This window comes from Papio anubis, chromosome 5 (assembly GCF_008728515.1).
Source record: "Papio anubis isolate 15944 chromosome 5, Panubis1.0, whole genome shotgun sequence".
Taxonomy (NCBI): Eukaryota; Metazoa; Chordata; class Mammalia; order Primates; family Cercopithecidae; genus Papio; species Papio anubis.
In genome coordinates this window covers 125,664,968-125,685,633 of record NC_044980.1, presented here as the reverse complement: position 1 = coordinate 125,685,633, position 20,666 = coordinate 125,664,968, and the positions used below count along the sequence as shown (strand labels likewise).

General features: G+C 39.7%; 1 protein-coding gene across 4 annotated transcripts in view; it reads left to right on the top strand.

Annotated features, from left to right (window-relative positions):
- The window catches only part of AFF4 (AF4/FMR2 family member 4), an 88,786-nt gene that overhangs the window by 41,208 nt on the left and 26,912 nt on the right, over window positions 1–20,666 (top strand). For all 4 annotated transcript variants that reach the window (XM_009209059.3, XM_009209061.4, XM_021939168.1 and 1 more), the window contains 2 exons: window positions 17,288–17,324; window positions 19,174–19,219. In XM_009209059.3, the coding sequence (XP_009207323.1) occupies window positions 17,288–17,324; window positions 19,174–19,219 (83 nt within the window). The remainder of the gene's footprint in view (window positions 1–17,287; window positions 17,325–19,173; window positions 19,220–20,666) is intronic.

Here is a 20,666-nt window from a genome sequence, read left to right as displayed (position 1 = left end):
CAGCACTTTGGGAGGCTGAGGTGGGCAGATCACTTGAGGTCAGGAGTTCGAGACCAGTCTGGCCAACATGGCGAAACGCTGACTCTACTAAAATTACAGAAATTAGCCGGGCATGGTGGCGGGCACCTGTAATCCCACTACTCGGGAGACTGAGGCAGGAGAATCGCATGAACCCAGGAGGCGGAGGTTGCAGTGAGCCAAGATTGCGCCAGTGTACTCCAGCCTGGGCAACAGAGCAAGACTCCATTTGGAAGAAAAAAAAAGAAAAAATCTTTGCCTAACCCAAATCCTGCTATGTTGTTTCCTAGACTTCTTTTTTTTTTTTTTCTTTTAAATAAGAGACCAGGTCTCGCTGTGCTGCCCTGGCTAGTCTTGAACTTGTGGGCTCAGGTGATCCTCACCCTCCTCTGCTTCCTGCATAGCTGGGACTCTGCTCTCAGTTATACTAGACTTTTTATTTTTATTTTTTTTGAGAGAGAGTCACTCTGTCACCCAGGCTGGAGTGCAGTGGTGTGATCTTGGCTCACTGTTAACATCTGACTCCTGGCCTCAAGTGATTCTCATGCCTTGGCCTCCCGAATAGCTGGAATTACAAGTGCGCACCACCACACCCTGCAAATTTTTATATTTTTAGTAAAGATGGTGTTTTGCCATGTTGTCCAGCCTGGTCTCGAACTCCTAAGCTCAAAGTGACCCACCTGCCTTGGCCTCCCAAAGTTCTAAAATTATAAGCATGTACCACTGTGCCCAGCCTTTCCTATATTTTTTTTTATAGTTTTAGGTTTTACATTTCGACCTATGATTTATCTTAAGCTAATTTTTCTATGTTGTTACAATATATGGAATGAAGTTTTATCCTCTTGTATGTACATACCCAATTAGCATCTTTATTTAAAAGCCTTCTCTTTCCATTGAATTGCCTTTGCAGTTGTAGTTGACTCTGTATGTGTGGTGCATTTCTGACTTTTTATGTTTCATTAACCTGTTTGTCTGTCATGGTGCCAATATGAGCCTGTCTTGATGGTTCGACTTCAGGACTTACTGTAAAGTCACTACAATGTAAATCCTCAAATTGTATTAGTATTTTTCAAAGTAGATCTGACTTTTCTAGGCCATTTGCATTTTCATAAGAATTTTAGACTGGGCACAGTGGCTCACACCTGTAATCCCAGCAATTTGGGAGGCCAAGGCAGGTGGATCACCTAAGGAGGAGTTTGAGTCTAGCCTGGCTAACATGGTGAAACCCCGTCTCTACTAAAAATACAAAAAGTAGTTGGGCATGGGGCATTGTGGTGCACACCTGTAATCCCAGCTACTCAGGAGGCTCAGGCAGGAGTCTCTGGGAGGCAGAGGTTGCAGTCAGCTAAGATGATGCCACTGCATGTACTCCAGCCTGCGCGACAGAGCAAGACTCTGTCTCAAAAAAAAAAAGAAGAAGGACACCTCATCAATTTCAACATAAAAGCCTTGTGGGATTTTAACAGGGATTGAGTTGAATCTATAGATCAATTTGGGGAGAATTGGTGTCTTAGCAGTATTGAGTCTTCTGACCCATGAGTCCTTATTTCTCTCTATTTTAGTCTAATTTAATTACGTTCAGTATTGTTTTGTAGTTTTCAGTATATAGATTTTGGACATCTTTTGTCAGAATTATTCTTTTTGTTTTATTGAAAGAGTCTCACTGTGTCGCCCAGGCTGGAGTACAGTGGTGCTCAGTGAAACATCTGCCTCCTGGGTTCAAGCAATTCTCCTGCCTCAGCCTCCCAAGTAGCTGGGATTACAGGCGTCCACCATGTCCCCAGCTTATTTTTATATTTTTAGTAGAGACGAGGTTTTGCCATGTTGACGAGGCTGGTCTCAAACTCCTGACCTCAATTGATCTGCCCGCCTCAGCCTCCCAAAGTGCTGGGCTTACAGGCGTGAGTCACCGTGCCTGGCTGATTTTTTTTTTTTTTTTTGAGACAGTCTTGCTCTGTCACCCAGGCTGGAGTGCAGTGGCATAATCTTGGCTCAGTGTAGCCTCAGCCTTCTAAGTAGGTGGGATTACAGACCTGCACCACCACACCCAGCTAATTTTTATACTCTTAGGAAAGATGGGGTTTCACCATGTTGGCCAGGATAGTCTTGAACTCCTGGCCTCAAGTGGTCTGCCCACCTTGGCCTCCCAAAGTGCTGGGATTACAGGCATGAGCCACTGTATCTGGCCCTGTTTGATTTTTTTAGTGCTATTATAAATGGAATTTTATAAAAATTTCAGTATTTGATTTTTCCTTGCTAATTTATAGAAATACATTTCATGGGCCGGATGCAGTGGTTCATGCCTGTAATCCCAGCACTTTGGGAGGCTAAAGAGGATCACCTGAGGTCAGGAGTTCGAGACCAGCCTGGCCAACATGGTGAAACCCCATCTGTACTAAAAAATACACAAATTAGCCACGTGCGGTGGCACACACCTATAATCCCAGCTACTTGGGAGGCTGAGGCAAGATAATTCCTTGAACCTGGGAGGCGGAGGTTGCAGTGAGCCAAGATTGCGCCATTGCACTCCAGCCTGGGTGACAAAGTGAGTCTCTGTCTCCAAAAAAAAAAAAAGAAAGAAAATAAAAGAAATACCTTTCATGTGTAATTTTATGTTTTATCTTGTAATTTTTCTTTTTTCTTTTTTTTTTTTTGAGACGGAGTCTCGCTCTGTTGTCCAGGCTGGAGTGCAGTGTCCGGATCTCAGCTCACTGCAAGCTCCGCCTCCCGGATTTACGCCATTCTCCTGCCTCAGCCTCCCAAGTAGCTGGGACTACAGGCGCCCGCCACCTCACCCGGCTAGTTTTTTGTATTTTTTAGTAGACGGGATTTCACCGGGTTAGCCAGGATGGTCTCGATCTCCTGACCTCATGATCCGCCCATCTTGGCCTCCCAAAGTGCTGGGATTACAGGCTTGAGCCACCGCGCCTGGCCTATCTTGTAATTTTTCTAAATTTACTTAATTTTAATAGCATTTTTGTAGATACCATGTTTCCTACTTAGACAGTCATTTCACCTGTGAATAAAGATGTTATGTTTGTTTCAAATGAATGCCTTATTTTATATTCTTGCTTTATTGCACTAGCTAGAATCTCTAGTATGATGTTGAATGCCAGTAGTGAGATCAGACATTCTTGCCTTATTTTTTACTATAGAGGAGAAAGTATCCAGTCTTTCATTATTAAGTGTGATGTTAGCTGTAGGCTTTTTGTGGATGTCATTTATTACATTAAGGAAATTCTTCTATTCTTCTTTGCCTAGGAGTTCTCATTAGGAATGAATTTTGAATTTTGTTGAATACTTTTTAAATCTATTGGAATGATCATAAGATTTTCCTGTTTTTATTTGTATTAATATGGTAACATTGGTTAAATTTGGCTAGGCGTGGTGGTTCATGCCTGTAATCCCAGCATTTTGGGAGGCTGAGGGGGGCGGATCACCTGAGGTCAGGAGTTCGAGACGAGACTGACCAACATGGAGAAACCCCATCTCTACTAAAAATACAAAATTAGCTGGGCGTGGTGGCACTTGGCTGTAATCCCAGCTACTCGGGAAGCCGAGGCAGGAGAGTCGCTTGAACCCAGGAGGTAGAGGTTGCAGTGAGCCAAGATTGCACCATTGCACTCCACTGGGCAACAAGAGCGAAACTCCATCTCAAAAAATAAAAATAAAAAACATTGGTTAAATTTTAAATGTTAAATCAATATTACATTCCTGATATAAATTCTACTTGGTCATGATGTATTTTTTTATCGTGCTGAAATTGATTTTAAAAGTTTTTTCTAATTTTTTGCATCTGTATTCCTGGGCTATTTTGGTCTGTATTGTTCTGTTCTTACATCTGTAACCATAACAGGTCTGTTGTCTGATGCACACAGCAAGTCAATAACAGAGACACTGGGTTGCTGCAGAGAAGGAATTTAATTATAGGGCCTTCAAACAAAGAGATGAGAGGAAACCTCAAATCTGTCTTCCCAAGGAGTTGAGACCATGGCTTTTAAGGATTATGGAGTGGGCTGAAGTATTAAGATCATTGATTTGTCAAAGAATGCTGGGTGAAATCATGCGTTGGGAAGATGTACAAGCCGTATTCTCATGCTAATTCTGTTCCTCTGTGGGGATCTTTAAACTGGTTGGCTTCAGCTGTTCCACTGTGCTTGAGCAACTCTTGATTTTTAAAAAAAAATTTTGTGGAAATGCTCTCATGATGTTGCCCACTCTGGTCTCAAACTCCTAACCTAAAGCAATCCTCCTGCCTAGGTCTCACAAAGCACTAGGTTGATAATCATTGAGCTACTGAGACTGTCCTGCTTAAGCGACTCTTTTTTTTTTTTTTTTTTTTTTGAGACAGCATCTCACTCTATCACCCAGGCTAGAGTACAGTGGCATGATATCAGCTCATTATCAGCTCTGCTTCCCTAGCTAAAGTGATTCTCCCTGCCTCAGCCTCCCGAGTAGCTGGGATTACAGGTGCCCGCCACCACGCCCGGCTAATTTTTGTATTTTTTAGTAGAGACAGGGTTTCCCAGTGTTGCCCAGGGTGGTCCTGAACTCGTGATCCACCTGTCTCAGCCTCCCAAAGTGCTGGGGTTACAGATGTGAGCCACCACACCTAGCCTTAAGCAATTCTTAAACAAAAGCTTTAAGTTTCTAATTTCAGAAATTCTATCTGTAGGAACAATGGGGATGTCGATGGTCAGTATCTAGTGTTAGTGACTTTCTGTTACAAAGAAGTGAGTCAGCCAGGTGTGGTGGCTCACATCTGTAATCCCAGCACTCTGGGAAGCTGAGGTGGGGGGATCACAAGGTCAGGAGTTCAAGACCAGCCTGGCCAATATGGTGAAACCCTGTCTCTACAAAAAATAGAAAAATTAGCCGAGCATGGTGGTAGGTGCCTGTAGTTCCCAGCTACCCAGGAGGCTGAGGCAGGAGAATCGCTTGAACCCAGGAGGTGGAGGTTGCAGTGATCCGAGATCGTACCACTGCACTCCAGCCTGAGTGACAGAGCGAGACTCCATCTCAAAAAAAACCCAAAAAAAACACAAAACAAAACAAGTGAGTCGAAGTGCAGTATAATTAATGCTTAATTATAATTGTATTTTTGTCCAGAATTCTGTTTAACCCTGTGAGAATGGTTTCATATCCTTGCCTTGTTTTGGTATCTGAGTAATGATGGCCTTATAGAATAGATTAGAAAATAATTGCTTCCCCTTCCATTTTCTGGAATAGTGTGCATAGAAATGGTATTTTTTCTTTCTTTCTTTCTTTTTTTTGAGACAGAGTCTTGCTCTGTCACCCAGGCGGGAGTGCAGTGGCGCAATCTTGGCTCACTGCAAGCTCCGCTTCCCGGGTTCATGCCATTCTCCTGCCTCAGCCTCCCGAGTATCTGGGACTATAGGCATGCGCCACCACACCTGGCTAATTTTTTGTATTTTTAGTAGAGACGGGGTTTCACTGTGTTAGCCAGAATGGTCTCCATCTCCTGACCTCGTGATCCACCTGCCTCGGCCTCCCAAAGTGCTGGGATTACAGGCATGAGCCACTGTGCCCGGCCAGAAATGGTATTTTTTTCTTTAAGTGTTTGTTAGAATTTACCTCTGGATATAAGCTTTCTTTGTAAGATGGTTTTTAAGCAAAAATTAGACTTCTTTAGTAGCTATAGGGCTACTCATGTTACCTATTTCTCCTTGAATGATCTTTGGTTGTTTATATCTTTCAAGGAATTTGTCCGTTTTATCTATGAATTATCAAAGTTAACAAATTGTTGTAAATTTTTTATAATATTCCCTTATACATTTAACATATTTTATTATGATAGGACTTATCTTATTACCTATTGTGGTAATTTGTTTTCTTGTCTTTTTCTTGAGTGCCCTGGCTAGAGATGGTCAGTTTTCTTGAGAACTGCTTTTTCTTTCTCTGTTGTTTTTGTTTTTTATTGCATTGATTTCCACCCTGATCTTTTACTTTTCTGCTTTTTTATGGTTTAATTTGTTCTTCTTCTTCTTGTTTTTTCTTTTGAGACGGAGTCTTGCTCTGTCACCCAGGCTGGAGTATAGTGGTGTGATCTTGGCTCACTGCAGCCTCCACCTCCTGGGTTCAAACGATTCTTCTGCCTCAGTCTCCTGAGTAGCTGAGATTATAGGCACATGCCACTGTGCCTGGCTAATTTTTGTATTTTTAGTAGAGACGGGGTTTCTCCATGATGGTCAGGCTGGTCTCAAACTCCTGACCTCATGATCTGCCTGCCTCAGCCTCCCAAAATGCTGGGATTACAGGCATGAGCCCCTGTGCCCGGCCTGCTCGTCTTTTTAACAGATTTCTTGAGGTGGAAGCTAAGGTCATATAATTGAGATTTTTCTTATTTTCTTATTTTATTTATTTATTTATTTTTAGATGGATTCTCGCTCTGTTGCTCAGGCTGGAGTGCAGTGGCGTGATCTCAGCTCATTATAACCTCCCCGGGTTCAAAGGATTCTCCTGCCTCAGCCTCCCAAGTAGCTGGGATTATAAACATACACTACCATGCCTGACTAATTCTTGTATTTTTAGTAGAGACTGGGTTTCACCATGTTGGTCAGGCTGGTCTCAAACTCCTGGCCTCAAGCGATCCACCCACCTCGGCATCCCAAAGTTCTGGGATTACAGGCATGAGCCGCTGCATCCAGCCCTTATTTTCTAATACAGGATTTTATTGTAAAAACATCCCTCTAATACTTTTATCTGCATGTCACAAAGTTTGATGTAGTTTTTTGTTTTTTTTTTTTAATTTCAGGATGGAGTCTTGTCCTCCCTAAGTGCTGGGATTACAGGTGTGAACCACCATACCCATTTTTATTCAGTTCAAAATACCTTTTGAGGGCCGGGTGCAGTGGCTCACGCCAGTTAATTCCAGCACTTTGGGAGGCCCAGGCTAGTGGATCACCTGAGGTCAGGAATTTGAGACCAGCCTGACCAACATGGCGGATCCCCATCTATACTAAAACTACAAAAGTTAGCTGGGTATGGTAGGGCGCACACCCATAATTTCAGCTGCTCGGGAGGCTGAGGCGTGAGAATCGCTTGAACCTTGGTGGTGGAGGTTGCAGTGAGCTGAGATCAAGCCATTGTGCTCTGACCTGGGCAACAGAGCAAGACTCCATCTCCAAAAAGAAACAAACACACCTTTTAATTTCTTTCTTTTTTTTTTTTTTTCCAGACGGAATTTTGCTTTTGTCCTCTAGGCTGGAGTGCAGTGGGAGCAATCGCAGCTTATTGCAACCTCTGCCTTCTGGATTCAAGTGATTCTCCTGCCTCAACCTCCCTAGGGGCTGGGATTATAGCCATGTGCCACCATGCCTGGCTAATTTTTGTGTTTTTAGTAGAGACGAGGTTTCACCATGTTGGCTAGGCTGGTCTTGAACTCCTGACCTGAAGTGATCTGCCCATCTCGGCCTCCCAAAGTGCTGGGGTTACAGGCATGAGCCTCCATGCCCGTCCTGATTTCTTGTTTTTTGGATTATTTCTACTTGTGTTGGTTCCCAAATATTTGGAGATTTTCTGCATATTTTCTGTTATTGATTTGTGATTTAATTCCATTGTGGTCATGAAGCATACATTGTATGAGGTTGAGACTTATTTCATGTCCCAGATTATTGTCTTTTTTTGCTAATGTTTTGTGTACACTTGAAAAGAATGTGTATTCCAGCCAGTGTGGTGGCACACGCTTGTAATCCCAACACTTTGGAAAGCTGAGGTGGGAGGATCCCTGGAGGCCAGAAGTTTGAGACCAGCCCGGGCAATAGCCAGACCTCATCTCTACCGAAAATTTAAAAATCAGCCGCGCACGGTCGTGGGCATCTGTAGTCCCAGCTACTCAGAAGGCTGAAACAGGAGGATTGCCTGAGCTCAAGAGGTCAAGGCTACAGTGAGCCATGATCATGCCACTGTACTCCAGCCTGGGTGACAGAGAAAGACCCTGTCTCTGGAGTATCCTGTTAGGTCAAGTTGGCTTATAATTTTATACTAATCTTCTATATCCTTACTCATTTTAATTTTATTCTATCAATGATCTATTATTGAGAGTAGATTCCAACTTTAATTTTGGATTTGTATATATGTTCTTGCTTTGTTTCCTCATGCTTTCTCAGACTCTGTTTTTAGGTGCATAAACACTTAGGATTGTTACCTCTTAAGGAGTTGAGCCTTTGTTACTATGAAACAACCCCTTTTAAACCTGATAATATTCTTTGTGTAAAATTTACTTTGATATTAATAGGACCAGCTCCAACTTTCTTTTATTTAATGTTAGCATGGTATGCTTTTTTCCAGCCTTTTGCTTTTAACTTGTTTATGTTCTTATATTTAAAATGCATTTCTTGTAGGTAGTATATGATTTTGTTACGCTTTTTAAATATAATCTGACACTCTGCTCTTTAGGGTGTTCAGACCACTTACATTTAATGTGATTATTGATACAATTGGGCTTAAATCTACTATCTTGCTTTTTGATTTCTGTTTGTCTCATCAGGCCTTTTTGTGTGTGTGTGTATATGTGTCAGTCTATCTTCAAGTGATTTTATACCTTCCTTTTCTACTGTATAAGACCCTATTGTCATTATACTTGCATTTCTCCCCTCATAGAATCTGTATTGTTGTTGTTTATGTTTTACTTCCACATAAAGTATAAATGGCACAATATTGTTACTATTTTTTATTTAAACCATCTATTATCTTTTAGGCTGGGTGCAAAGGTTCATACCTATAATCCTAGCACTTTGGGAGTCCGAGGAAGGAGGATCACTTGAGTCCAGGAGTTTGAGACCAGCCTTGGCAACATAGTGAGACCCTGTCTCTATAAAAAATAAAAAAATTATCTGAGTGTGGTAATACCTACCTGTGGTCCCAGCTGCTCAGGAGGCTGAGGTGGAAAAATAGCTTGAGCCCCAGAGGTCTTGGCCTCAGTGAGCCATCATCACTCTACTGCACTCCAGTCTGGGTGGCAGTGAGACCCTGTCTCTAAATAAATAAACACACAGTTTGTTATCTTTACTTTTTTTTGAGACAGAGTCGTGCTCTGTCACTCAGACTGGAGTGCAGTGGTGCAGTCTTGGCTCACTGCAACCTCCACCTCCCTGATTCAAGCAATTCTCCTGCCTCAGCCTCCGGAGTAGCTGGGATTACAAGTGCCTGCCACCATGCCCGGCTCATTTTTTTTTTTTTTTTGTATTTTTAGTGGAGACAATCTGGAACTCCTGACCTCAGGTGATCCACCCACCTCCACCTCCCAAAGTGCTGGGATTACAGGTGTGATCCACTGCACCTGGCCCATTTTACTATTATCTGGAGGACTTGAATATTTCTTTTAGTACTTTGAAAAAATCTTTATTTTGCCTTTCCTTTTTTATTTTTTAAAGTGTTTTTGCCAGCTATAGAATTCTAGGTTGAGGACCTTGCCCCCACTGTCTGCCAGCTTGCATTGTTTCTGATACGTACATTGTTGTCATTCTTTTCTTTGTTTATATGTAAAATGTCCTTTTTTTTTGGGCTGCTTTTAAGTTTTTTTTTTTTACTCATGCTTTTAATCTGTTCAGTTATGATATGTTCTGCTGTAGTTCTCTTTATCTTTCTCGTGCTTGGGGTTTGTTCAGCTTCTTGAAACTTTGGACTTATAGTTTCCATCAAATTTGAGAAACTGTTACTCACTTTTTTTTTTTTACCCTCTTCTCCCCTTTTCTCGTCTTCTTCAAGGACTCCAATTACATGTATATTAGGCCCCTTAAAGTTGTCCCAGAGTTCACTAATGTTCTGTTCTTTCTTTTTTTTTTGGCGGGGGGCGGATCTTATATTGTATTGCTCCGTTTTGGATGGTTTGTATTGCTGTGTCTTCAGGTTCACTAATCTGTTGTTCTGCGATGTCTAATCTGCTATTACACATTTAATATATATTTTTATGTTAGACATGTTTTTATAAAAATTTGATAATGCTTATATATTTATTAATTAAACAGATACTTATTAACTTCTGTGTTCCTGGCATGAGCTTTGACAATTTGTTCTTTATTAATGACAAAGAGTTTTAGTAGAAAGATGAGGGTAAAAGACTAGTTGTACTAGGCTCAAAAGATATCAGAGTAAGTGTCTTTTGAAGCATTTACTGTAAAAAGGAACAGAGAATGTGGTACCAAGAACTGTATGGTCTTGGTATGTCAGGGGAGTGTTTTTATAAGATGAAGATATTTTGTTATTTTTATAGTGCTGATAGTTTAGTAGAAAGGGAAAAACAAATGATCCATGGGAAAGAGAGGAGGTGACCTTAGGAGATCTTCACAAGAGCAATTAAGATTCAGTGTCCACGTAGAGGAGAGTAGCTTTAGAATAGAGCACCACTACTTCATTGGCACCAGAGGGAAGCAGAGAATATGGGTATAGTTAGGGATAGCTTGGGAGATTTTCCAGTGATAGTTTGGAGAATATTAAAGATTTTTATTGCCTTTGCACTTATTCACCATATTTGGAACAACCTCCAGCAGTGTTCTTGACACTGGAGATAGAACACTGTATAATTTAAATGTTCTTGCTCTAAGATGGGTATTTAAAGAACATAGGAAAATGCTGTGCCAATACTTTGAATAGTTCTGGCACAAAGTAGCTGTTCAATGAATGTTTGTTAACTGAATTTGGATATATATACTCAAGTAACAGTGTTTAGATTTTGGTGTTTGTGAGACACCTCAGCTACTGACTGATTGTCGCTAAGGTGGGTTGCTTCTAACTGATAGCTTATCTCATTCTCCGAATTTAAGTTGGTGCAACTTCATGTGTAATATAGCTAAAAGCTCTGTGTGATACTTTAATAGGTACTTACTTTCCATGTGCACTAGCTATATGTACCAAGTTCAATGAGAGGACTGAGAAAGGAGAAAGTTGTTATATCTAGGGAATTTGGGTTTAGCATCCTACAGGAGGTGACACCAATTAGAGTTTAAAGGAGAAGTAGAGGAGTGTTAGCAAGATGTGGGAAGATAAGGAACACATCAGAAAACACTTTACACCATTGATGAGTCTGAAAGAGCACTTCACAGGTGGCAAATGGTGCTAAGTTTAGGATCATTTTGGGGAGCTGGTTTAGTGTGTTCATCTCTCTCCTTGAATTGGTCCCATTTAAAAACAAAAACAATTCAATCCCTCTGTTCCATGTGATTCCTCAGTCATTCCTTTGGTTTAGAACAAAACTTACTAAATATTGATTCATATTTGCTATTTTTCCCTGGTATTTTGCTGGATGCTATAAGGAAGTGTGAAACAAGAAATGTGTTTTGCCTATACCAAATATTTGCTTGTAGAAAGCAGTAATAACAAAAGAAAGCAATAGGAATTATTTATTAGTGTTTAATTGGATGTGTAGTTGTGTGCATCACACTTAGACATACGTTGTCTTCTCTTTGTATTCTGTTCTTTACTTAGAACCTCTTTACCTAGGTGCTTCACAAATCTTTATCTTATCATCTCCTCTTCCCCGTCTCCTTCCCTCTTTTTCTTGCCCTTCCACATGCCACTGTTGATACGGTGGCTGCTTTAACAGGAATTACAAAAAGGGACCCAGGACAAGGCAAGAGTAATGGTACAAGTGCAGTTTATGCACAGTTGCAGTATTGGAACAATGATGTTAAAGCCAGAAATGTCTGGAACTGTGGAATATCTTCAACTCAGTTATAGAATCATGCTCTGTACAATATATTCTGTAATGAAATGAGGAATGAATCTGAATATTTTTTACACTAACATAGAAGTTGTTTCGTGATATCAGTTATCCGACTTAAAAATGAGTTAGACACCTCTCTCTTTTTATCTCTCTCACACACAGACACACACACATACACGCACACACATGCATACCACCACCAAATATGCTATATGTGTCTTTTCATAATGTATTTTTAAAAAAATAATTAAACCCCCCTCTCTCTTCAGAGTAAAGATGATGTTGGCCGAGCGTGGTGGCTCACACCTGTAATCCCAGCACTTTGGGAGGCCGAGGCGGCTGGATCACCTGAGATCAGGAGTTCAAGACCAGCCTGGCCACCATGGTGAAACCCCATCTCTACTAAAAATACAAAAATTAGCTGTGTGTGGTGACATGCACCTATAATCCCAGCTACTTAGGAGGCTGAGGCTGGAGAATCACTTGCGCCCAAGAGACGGAGTTTGCAGTGAGCAGAGATCACGCCATTGCACTCTAGCCTGGGCAACAAGTATGAAACATCCTATAGGAGTATGAAACTCCATCTCAAAAAAAAAAAAAATGATGTTTTAACAATGAATGAAGTAACTGCTTCCCTAAAAAATACACTTGAGTGGCTGGGCACGGTGGCTTACGCTTACAATCCCAGCACTTTGGGAGGCCAAGATGGGTGGATCACAAGGTCAGGAGTTCGAGACCGGCCTGGCCAACATAGTGAAACCCTGTCTCTACTAAAAATACAATAATTAACTGGGCTTGGTGGTGGGTGCCTGTAATCCCAGCTACTTGGGAGGCTGAGGCAGGAGAATCGCTTAAATCTGGGAGCTGGAGGTGGCAGTGAGCCAAAATGACGCCACTGCACTCCAGCCTGGGTGACAGAAGTAGATTCTGTCTCAAAAATATATGTGTGTGTGTGTGTGTGTGTGTGTGTGTATCTATAGTGTATAGATATATATACAAGTGTGTATATATATATATATACACACACACACACACACACACGAGCTAGGAAAATAACACTTAAAAAATAATATTGTCGTCGTTTATGTATTTTTAGTTTTTTGTTACCAAAAACCACAGTTCTAATGTGCAAACTTTAAAGAGCTGAAAAAAATTGCTATTCAGTGGTTTTAACCTATTTGCTAAAAAGATTAAAATGCAACCTTCTAATTTATTTTCCTAAATGATTTACACCAGGGAACATGGAAATCTAATTCAACTTCAATAGAATCCTTTACATAATTAATGTGTAGGGCTGAAATTTTGTTACTGTGATTTAATAAACATAGTATTTCTTCCATGAGTATAACTATATCTTTGTGGCATCTAATGAAACCAGATATCAAAAGTAAGTCCATCTTAGTGTCATACCTTTGAAGCATTATATTTTTGTGTATTAGAAAGGTTTTGTTGTCTTTCGTAAATATAATTTAAAAATTACTCTAAAAATGGTATTTAATTTTTGTTATGCCTTTAAAATTACAGTATTTATACATAAGTAGTAATGCATATTCTATACATATTTTGAAGATACAAATGGAAAAATTTCTTAGTAATGGAGCATATGATTAAAAAAAAAGCTTGAAGACAAACTTTCAGCTGTAGTTACCTCCTACTGATACTACTCCAGTAACCTCATTTTGTATCCTTAACTCCATTCTAGCTTTCTTAAAGCTGTTATCCACTTAGTAGGTGAGATGGTCTTCACAAATGCAGATGTAGTTGTGTAACTCTCCTACTTAATAAGCTACACACACACAGATCTTTAATATGGTCTATAAGGTCTGTAAACCGTGTGATCTAGCATTTTAGGTCTTCAGTCTCATGTCTCACCACTGTTCCACCTTTACTTTTTCCTCTCTGTGGGCTGCCTTTAAGTTCCTTGTACCAGCCATGGTCTTCCCTTTAAGCTGGACTTGACACATGTTTTCTCTCTCCCTGCAGCACTTAGCCTATCTCTTCCTTTCCCAGTTTATTTCCTATATATCCTTCAAATTTCAGTCTGAATGGCAGTTCCTTAGGGAAGCCTTTGCTCATCTTCCTGGCTAGATCATACACATAGACACACACACGCACACAGGTACACATGCATGCACAGTTACAAACTCTTAATATAATTCTGTGTATTTGCCCTTCATTGTATTTATTACAGTTGCCATTTTACTTGGATTTGTGTGAGTGCTTGCAAAGGTAGTCATTACTGACATTCAAATAGGGGTTAAGCTCCTTGGGGGCAGGGCCCTTGTCAGTTTTTGCTTATTGTTTTCTCAGTACTTTGATACATGGCTAAGTGTGATGCCAGAGGGTTTGGGTTTCATCCCTAGGAAAAAACAAAAAGTCATCGGAGGTTCTGCGAAAAATAGGAGAGCAGTGATGACGCATACTAAGACTTGGGCTGTAGAAGGGTAAATTGGAGGCTATAGTTGAGTAAAGAAAAGAGACTAGAGCTAGGAAGATCCATTAGAAGGCCATTGTAGGTAAAAAAGATGAGGACCTGAAGTCTTTCCAGTTCAGACAGTCTTGCCTTTGATGGGTGTTTAAGAGACAGAATCCAGTAGTGTTTGGGGACCTGCTGACTATTGTCAGATATAAGACAAAGAAATCAGAGATTATTTGGAATATGGGGCTATTAACTTTTAGGCCATTTATCAAGTAAATGAATATAAGACAATAAACAATTCAAGGGGTTAATACATCTTCATTTTATTTTATTTTTATTATTTGTACAGATAGGATCTTGGTATGTTGCCCAGGCTGGTCTTGAACTCCTGGCCTCAAGTGATCCTCACTGCTTAGCCTCCCAAAGTATTGGGATTACATGCATAAGCCACCACACCCATCCTGGAATCTTCATTTTAAACAAAAGTCACAAAAGTGACCTCTTGCCCACTGCTCTATTTACAGTTTTTTAACAGCAGTACTGAGATGTGATTCTTTTACCATGTAATTCACCCACTTCAAGTGTAGAGTTCAGTAGTTTTGAGTTTGTAAATCATCAACTCAAAAAGAAACTGTACCCTTTAACTGTTTTCCCCTTTTCCGTCTATCTTCCTTCCTAGCCTTAAGCAACCACTAATCTCCTCTATGTCTATAATTTCCCTGTTCTAAACATTTTATATAAATAGAATAACGTAGTATATGGTCTTTTGTGACAAGATTCTTTCACTTAACATTATGTTTTCAAGATTCACCTAGGTTGTAGCATGTAACAGTACTTCATTCCTTTTTATGTCCAAATAATACTCCAGTATATGGATATATATCACATTTTGTGTATACGTTTATCAGCCGATGGACATTTGAGTTGTTTCCACTTTTTGGCTATTATGAATAATGTTACTATAAACACTTACATAGAAGTGTTTGTGTGGACTTACGTTTACATTTTGTTTGGTTATATACCTAACAGTGGAATGGCTGGGTCATGTGGTAATTCTGTGTTAACTTATTTGAGGAACTGCCAGGATGTTTCCAAAGCAGCTGTACCATTTCACATTCTCACCAGGGTTCTGATTTCTCCACATCCTTGTCAACACTTGTTACATTTGTCTTTTTGATTCTAGTTATCCTAGTGGGTGAGAAGTAGTATCTCATTGTAGGTTTGATTTGTATTTCCGTGATGACGTGTGTGAGACATCTTTTCATCTGCTTATTGGCCATTTATATGTCTTCCTTGGGTAAATGTTTATTCAGGCCCTTTTCCTGTTTTTTAATTGGATTGTCTTGTTATTGAATTGTAAGAGCTCTTTATAGTATATTGTGGATACCAGCCCCCTATCAGATACATCATTTGCAAATATTTTCTCCCATTCTGTGAGTTGTCTTTTCACTTTTTTGATAGCAGCCTTTGAAGCACAGAAGTTCTTAATTTTGATTAAGTCCAGTTTATCTTGCCAAATCCCAGGTCATTTAGATTTGGCATTGTGGTTTTTTTCTAAGGATTTTATAGCTCTAGCTTTTACATTTATAGGTCTTTGGTCCATTTTGAGTTTTTTTTTTTTTTTTTAAATGATGTAATATAAAGTCCCAGCTTTATTTTGCCCATGGCTATTCAGTTCCCCCAGCACCATTGTTAAAAAGACTATTCTTTCCCATATAATGGTCTTGGCATCCTCTTGGAAAATCCATTGAGTATAGAAAGAGGTTTTTAATGTTTTTTTAACAGCAAAACTATATTGTTCTTTCACAGACAGTTCTGTAACTAAAGGAAGAGTATGCTTATTTTTAAGTAGGCTTTTAGGAATATTTGTGTAATTTTAGTGCTATATCTTGTACCCAGATTTAATTTTGAGAAATGCATAGATTGCACACATGGAACAGCTGTTCTGGTCATGAAAATTGAGTTTGGAAAGCCATATTTCACTGAGGGTGACATTTTGACTTCTTTTTATTGGCACTTCCTGAGTGCCAGACACTATGCTGTTACAAGGCTTACATGGAAGTAAATGACCATCTCTTCCTCATGTTGCTAATGTATATAAAATATTGGGAGCAGGGAGAAGGAGGGATTAAAATGACATGGAAATATCCATATGGGTTTTTTTAGTCCATAAAAGTGGTATGCTTTTCTTTTTTTGAGATGGAGTCTCGCGCTGTTGCCAGGCTGGAGTGCAGTGGTGTGATCTCGGCTCACTGCGACCTCCGCCTCCCAGGTTCAAGCAGTTCTCCTGCCTCAGCCTCCCGAGTAGCTGGGACTACAGGTGGATGCCACCATGCCCAGCTAATTTTTGTATTTTTCGTAGAGACGGGGTTTCACCGTGTTAGCCAGGATGATCTTAATCACCTGACTTCATGATCCACCAGCCTCGGCCTCCCAAAAAAGTGGTATACTTATAATGGATAAACGTATACAGCTATTTTTACTTAGTACACTGTCTTCAGTATTACCTTTGGTTTTAAATGAAGTGTTTTCTTAAGACCAAGAATTTTAAATTGAATTTATTTATTTATTTATTTATTTTATTTATTTATTTTTTTTGAGACGGAGTCTCGCTCTGTCGCCCAGGCTCGAGTGCAGTGGCCGGATCTCAGCTCACTGCAAGCTCCGCCTCCCAGGTTTACGCCATTTTCCTGCCTCATCCTCCCGAGTAGCTGGGACTACAGGCGCCCGCCACCTCGCCCGGCTAGTTTTTTGTATTTTTTAGTAGAGACGGGGTTTCACCATGTTAGCCAGGATAGTCTTGATCTCCTGACCTCGTGATCCGCCCGTCTTGGCCTCCCAAAGTGCTGGGATTATGGGCTTGAGCCACCACGCCCAGCCAAAAATTATTTATTTTATAAAGGGCTCTAAATAGGGATATGATTACAATGGATGCTGCTGAAAGAATTGAATGATAAAGAATTTAGGTGGCTTAATGCTTTTTGTATTAGACTCTGGGAAAGTCCATTATTGATCACAAAATTGCCAAGGCTGATCAGACAGGATCATTGCATTCTTTCTGTGCTTTTTCAAGTACTTGAAGTGTTTTTATGTAATTTAAGCATTTTTCATGAATTAACCTTTCTTTTTTAGTGTCACTTTGTATAATTTTATGTTCCTTTTCTTAGGAATCTCAGCAGTCCAATTTTGGCCCTGGAGAACAAAGTGAGTATTTCTTTTCCTCTTGGTTTTCAAATTAAGCTATTTATTGAACATTCAATTTTCCTGGTCACACCATATGTAACTTTAGTAATACCTTTACATGTCATATCCTTTTTCATTTTTCTTTTTTTTTTTTTTCTGGAGTGTAGTGGTGTGGTTGTAGCTCACTGCAGCCTCGATCTCCAGGGTTCAAATGATCCTCCTGCCTCAGCCTCCTGAGTAGCTGGGACTATGGGCACATGCCACTATGCCTGGCTGATTTTTTAAATTTTAATAGAATAGGGTCTCACTATGTTGCCCAGGCTGGTCTCGAACTCCTAAGCTCAAGTGATGCACCTGCCTCGTCTCCCAAAGTGTTGGGATTACTGGTGTGAGCCACCATGACCTGGTATTCTAATTTTTTTAATGATCTAATGAGTAGTGGGGATCGAGCTGAAAAATTGTTATTCTTTAAAAATTCAGGAACTGCAGATCATTGGAGATCAAAATACACTACTTTTATTAAGCATTTGAACTAACAGTTCATGAATACAATTTGACGGGCACCTCGTAAACTGAAGTGTCATTCTTCTTTCTTTTAACTTCCTTTATGAAAGTACTTGGTTCCATGATGGTAAAACTCCACACAAGAAGGGGTCATTTTATTTAGCTGACCATGGCTCTTTTCTTGTTATATTTGTACAGTCCCTGTTTATTCCTCCTTGGTTTTCTGATCTGGGTAGAAAGTCTGCTGCCTGCTGTACCCTCACCTTCACCCTTACTCTCTTGGCCTGTCAGAAGAATTTCTGGGGAAGATGGTCATAGGGAATTCAAATATGGTCCCAAGGGATTGTGGTTGTGTAGATTGAGGGAACCATTGCAAATGTCTGGGCTTGATTGTATACCTCTGTAACAAAACAGGTATTCTTTTTGCCAAGAGCAGTAACTTCTTAATTAAGGTAGATTTATACTAGTCATAAGGTATTTTGGAAATGAAAATGTGGAACTTTTTGATCCTTAATTTATCTTCAGTGATCTTAATGCAGAGATAAAACTAGAAGAATACCTCTTTTGATGTTACGCTTTCTTTGTATATCAATTTCTTAGTTCCACCTTAAAGGCTGTAGCTACAGGAAAAAGGGATCTGACATTGTTGATATGCAGAAAATGTTACAATGCAGAAAATAGCTAACTATAGGCCAGAAAATTTACATTTTCTCTCTTCTTTTTATTTCCTTTTTTTCTCAGCTTGTTTTCCCTAGTCATCTTCTTTTAAGAATACTTCATCCTTCTACTCTTCTCCCATTCTCTCTTCTGAAAGCTGTTCACAAATGGGATCATAAGCTGCCTCTACTCATTATTTGTGTTTTTTACTTTGTTTTAGAGCTATTTCTATAACAGCATAAAACTCTAGTTATAGTATGAAAATACCATAATTTATTTCACTAGTCCCCTATCGATGGACATTTTTTTTTTTCCAGTTTTTGCCATTACAAACCAGGCTATAATAAACATTCCCAAGTGTGTGCCTGTGTGTTTGTGTATTCCTCAAGATTATACCTGTAATGTAAATTCCTTTCATTGGAATTACTAAGTCACTTAGCAGTATAGTTACAGTACTGAGAAGGTATTACCAGATTGCTCTTCAAGAAGGTCATATGAGTTTACAGTCCTACCAGCAACATGTACACATGCTTATTTCCCCTGTAGTCACTAGTATCTCATATTATTGGGCTTGTTGATGTTACCAGTTTGGTGGTTGAAGAATTATATTTCATTGTTTGATTTACATTTATTTGAGGTTATTTTACATAGACATTTTACAGTCTAAGTAGCCATACTTTAGTTGCTCACTTCATTCTTTTTGTTCCAGAAAGATATAATCCTTCTAAAACTTCAAATGGGCACCAGTCTAAATCGTAAGTTTATTGCTTAATGAGTTTAATGTGTATCGTTTTCGCTAAAAGTTACCTGTAATATCTGGGTATTTTGAACAATATTTAGAAATATTGAGGCTGGGCAGGGTGGCTCACACCTGTAATCTCAGCACTTTGGGAGGCCAAGGCAGGCTGATCACATGAGGTCAGGAGTTCGAGACCAGCCTGGCCAACGTGGTGAAACCCCTTCTCTACTAAAAATACAAAAAATTAGCCAGGCATGGTGGCAAGCACCTGTTATCCCAGCTACTTGGAAGGCTGAGGCAGGAGAATTACTTGAACCTGGGAGGCAGAGGTTGTAGGGAGCCGAAATCGTGCCTCTTCACTCTAGCCTGGGCCACAGAGCGAGACTCGGTCTCAGAAAAATTAAAAAATAAAAGAAATATTGACCTTTTAAGGCATGAGCATGCAAATTTTTATGTAAAGGGTCAGATAGTGAAATATTTAGGCTTTCAGAGCCACAGAGTCTGTGTTTTGACTGCTCAGCTCTGCCATTTGTAGTATGAAAGCAGCTATAGACCATAAGTGTGGCTGTATTCCAGCCACACTCTTTAAAACAATGTGGTAGGTTGGATTTGGCTTGTGGGCCACAGTTTGCCTACCTCTGCTCTGAGATCATGGTTTTTTCTCATCTGAGAGTTGTATGTGTATATTTTTCTGTGTATATTCCTAATTTATATTGAATAAAGAAGTCATAAAATAAATACAGGATTCTTCTTTAGGCCAAGCCATTCATTTAACCACTAGATTAAGTAACATACATAGTTTGTACTGTCTTTAAGTTTTCTTATTTTTATTTTGTTGGTAGAAGCAGAAATATATATAAAAATGTAACAGGGTAATGTATTGGATGAAAATAAATTCCAACTTAAAGAATGAACTCCTGAATTCCTGAGACCACAGGTTAACTCAGTGATTAAAACAAAATTCTAAAGAAGCAGTGACTACAGTGTCAGCTTTCCATGCCACAGTCACAAACTGTGCTGTGATGACCCTAGACTGGTAGCACTTCAGCTGAATAAAAGAACTAAGAATGAAAAATACAAGAACACAAGAAGCACCCCCCTCACTGCTGAAAAATTCAAATTATATTCCTATTCATCATATTTATATGTAAAGAATGGAAGTGTACTTACCATATCTATACCTATCACTTTGGTTTTGAGGGAACAAACTCACGCAGGGCTCTGAGCAGTCTGGTAAAAGCTTTGACATATTGACATGTGTAAACAAGTTCATTGAGCTGCCATTGTTAAATCATAAGGGCCAAGAGAATTCAGAGTAAGCACATTTCCTTAGAGGAAAATCAGTCATAGAGATAGATGCACTAAGCCCCTGTCTGAAAGAAAACTCTTTTTTCCCTGTTCTGTTTAATTGGGCCAGTCTTAAAAATCATCTGGTTACTTTATTTCAGGGTGATGTTTAATAT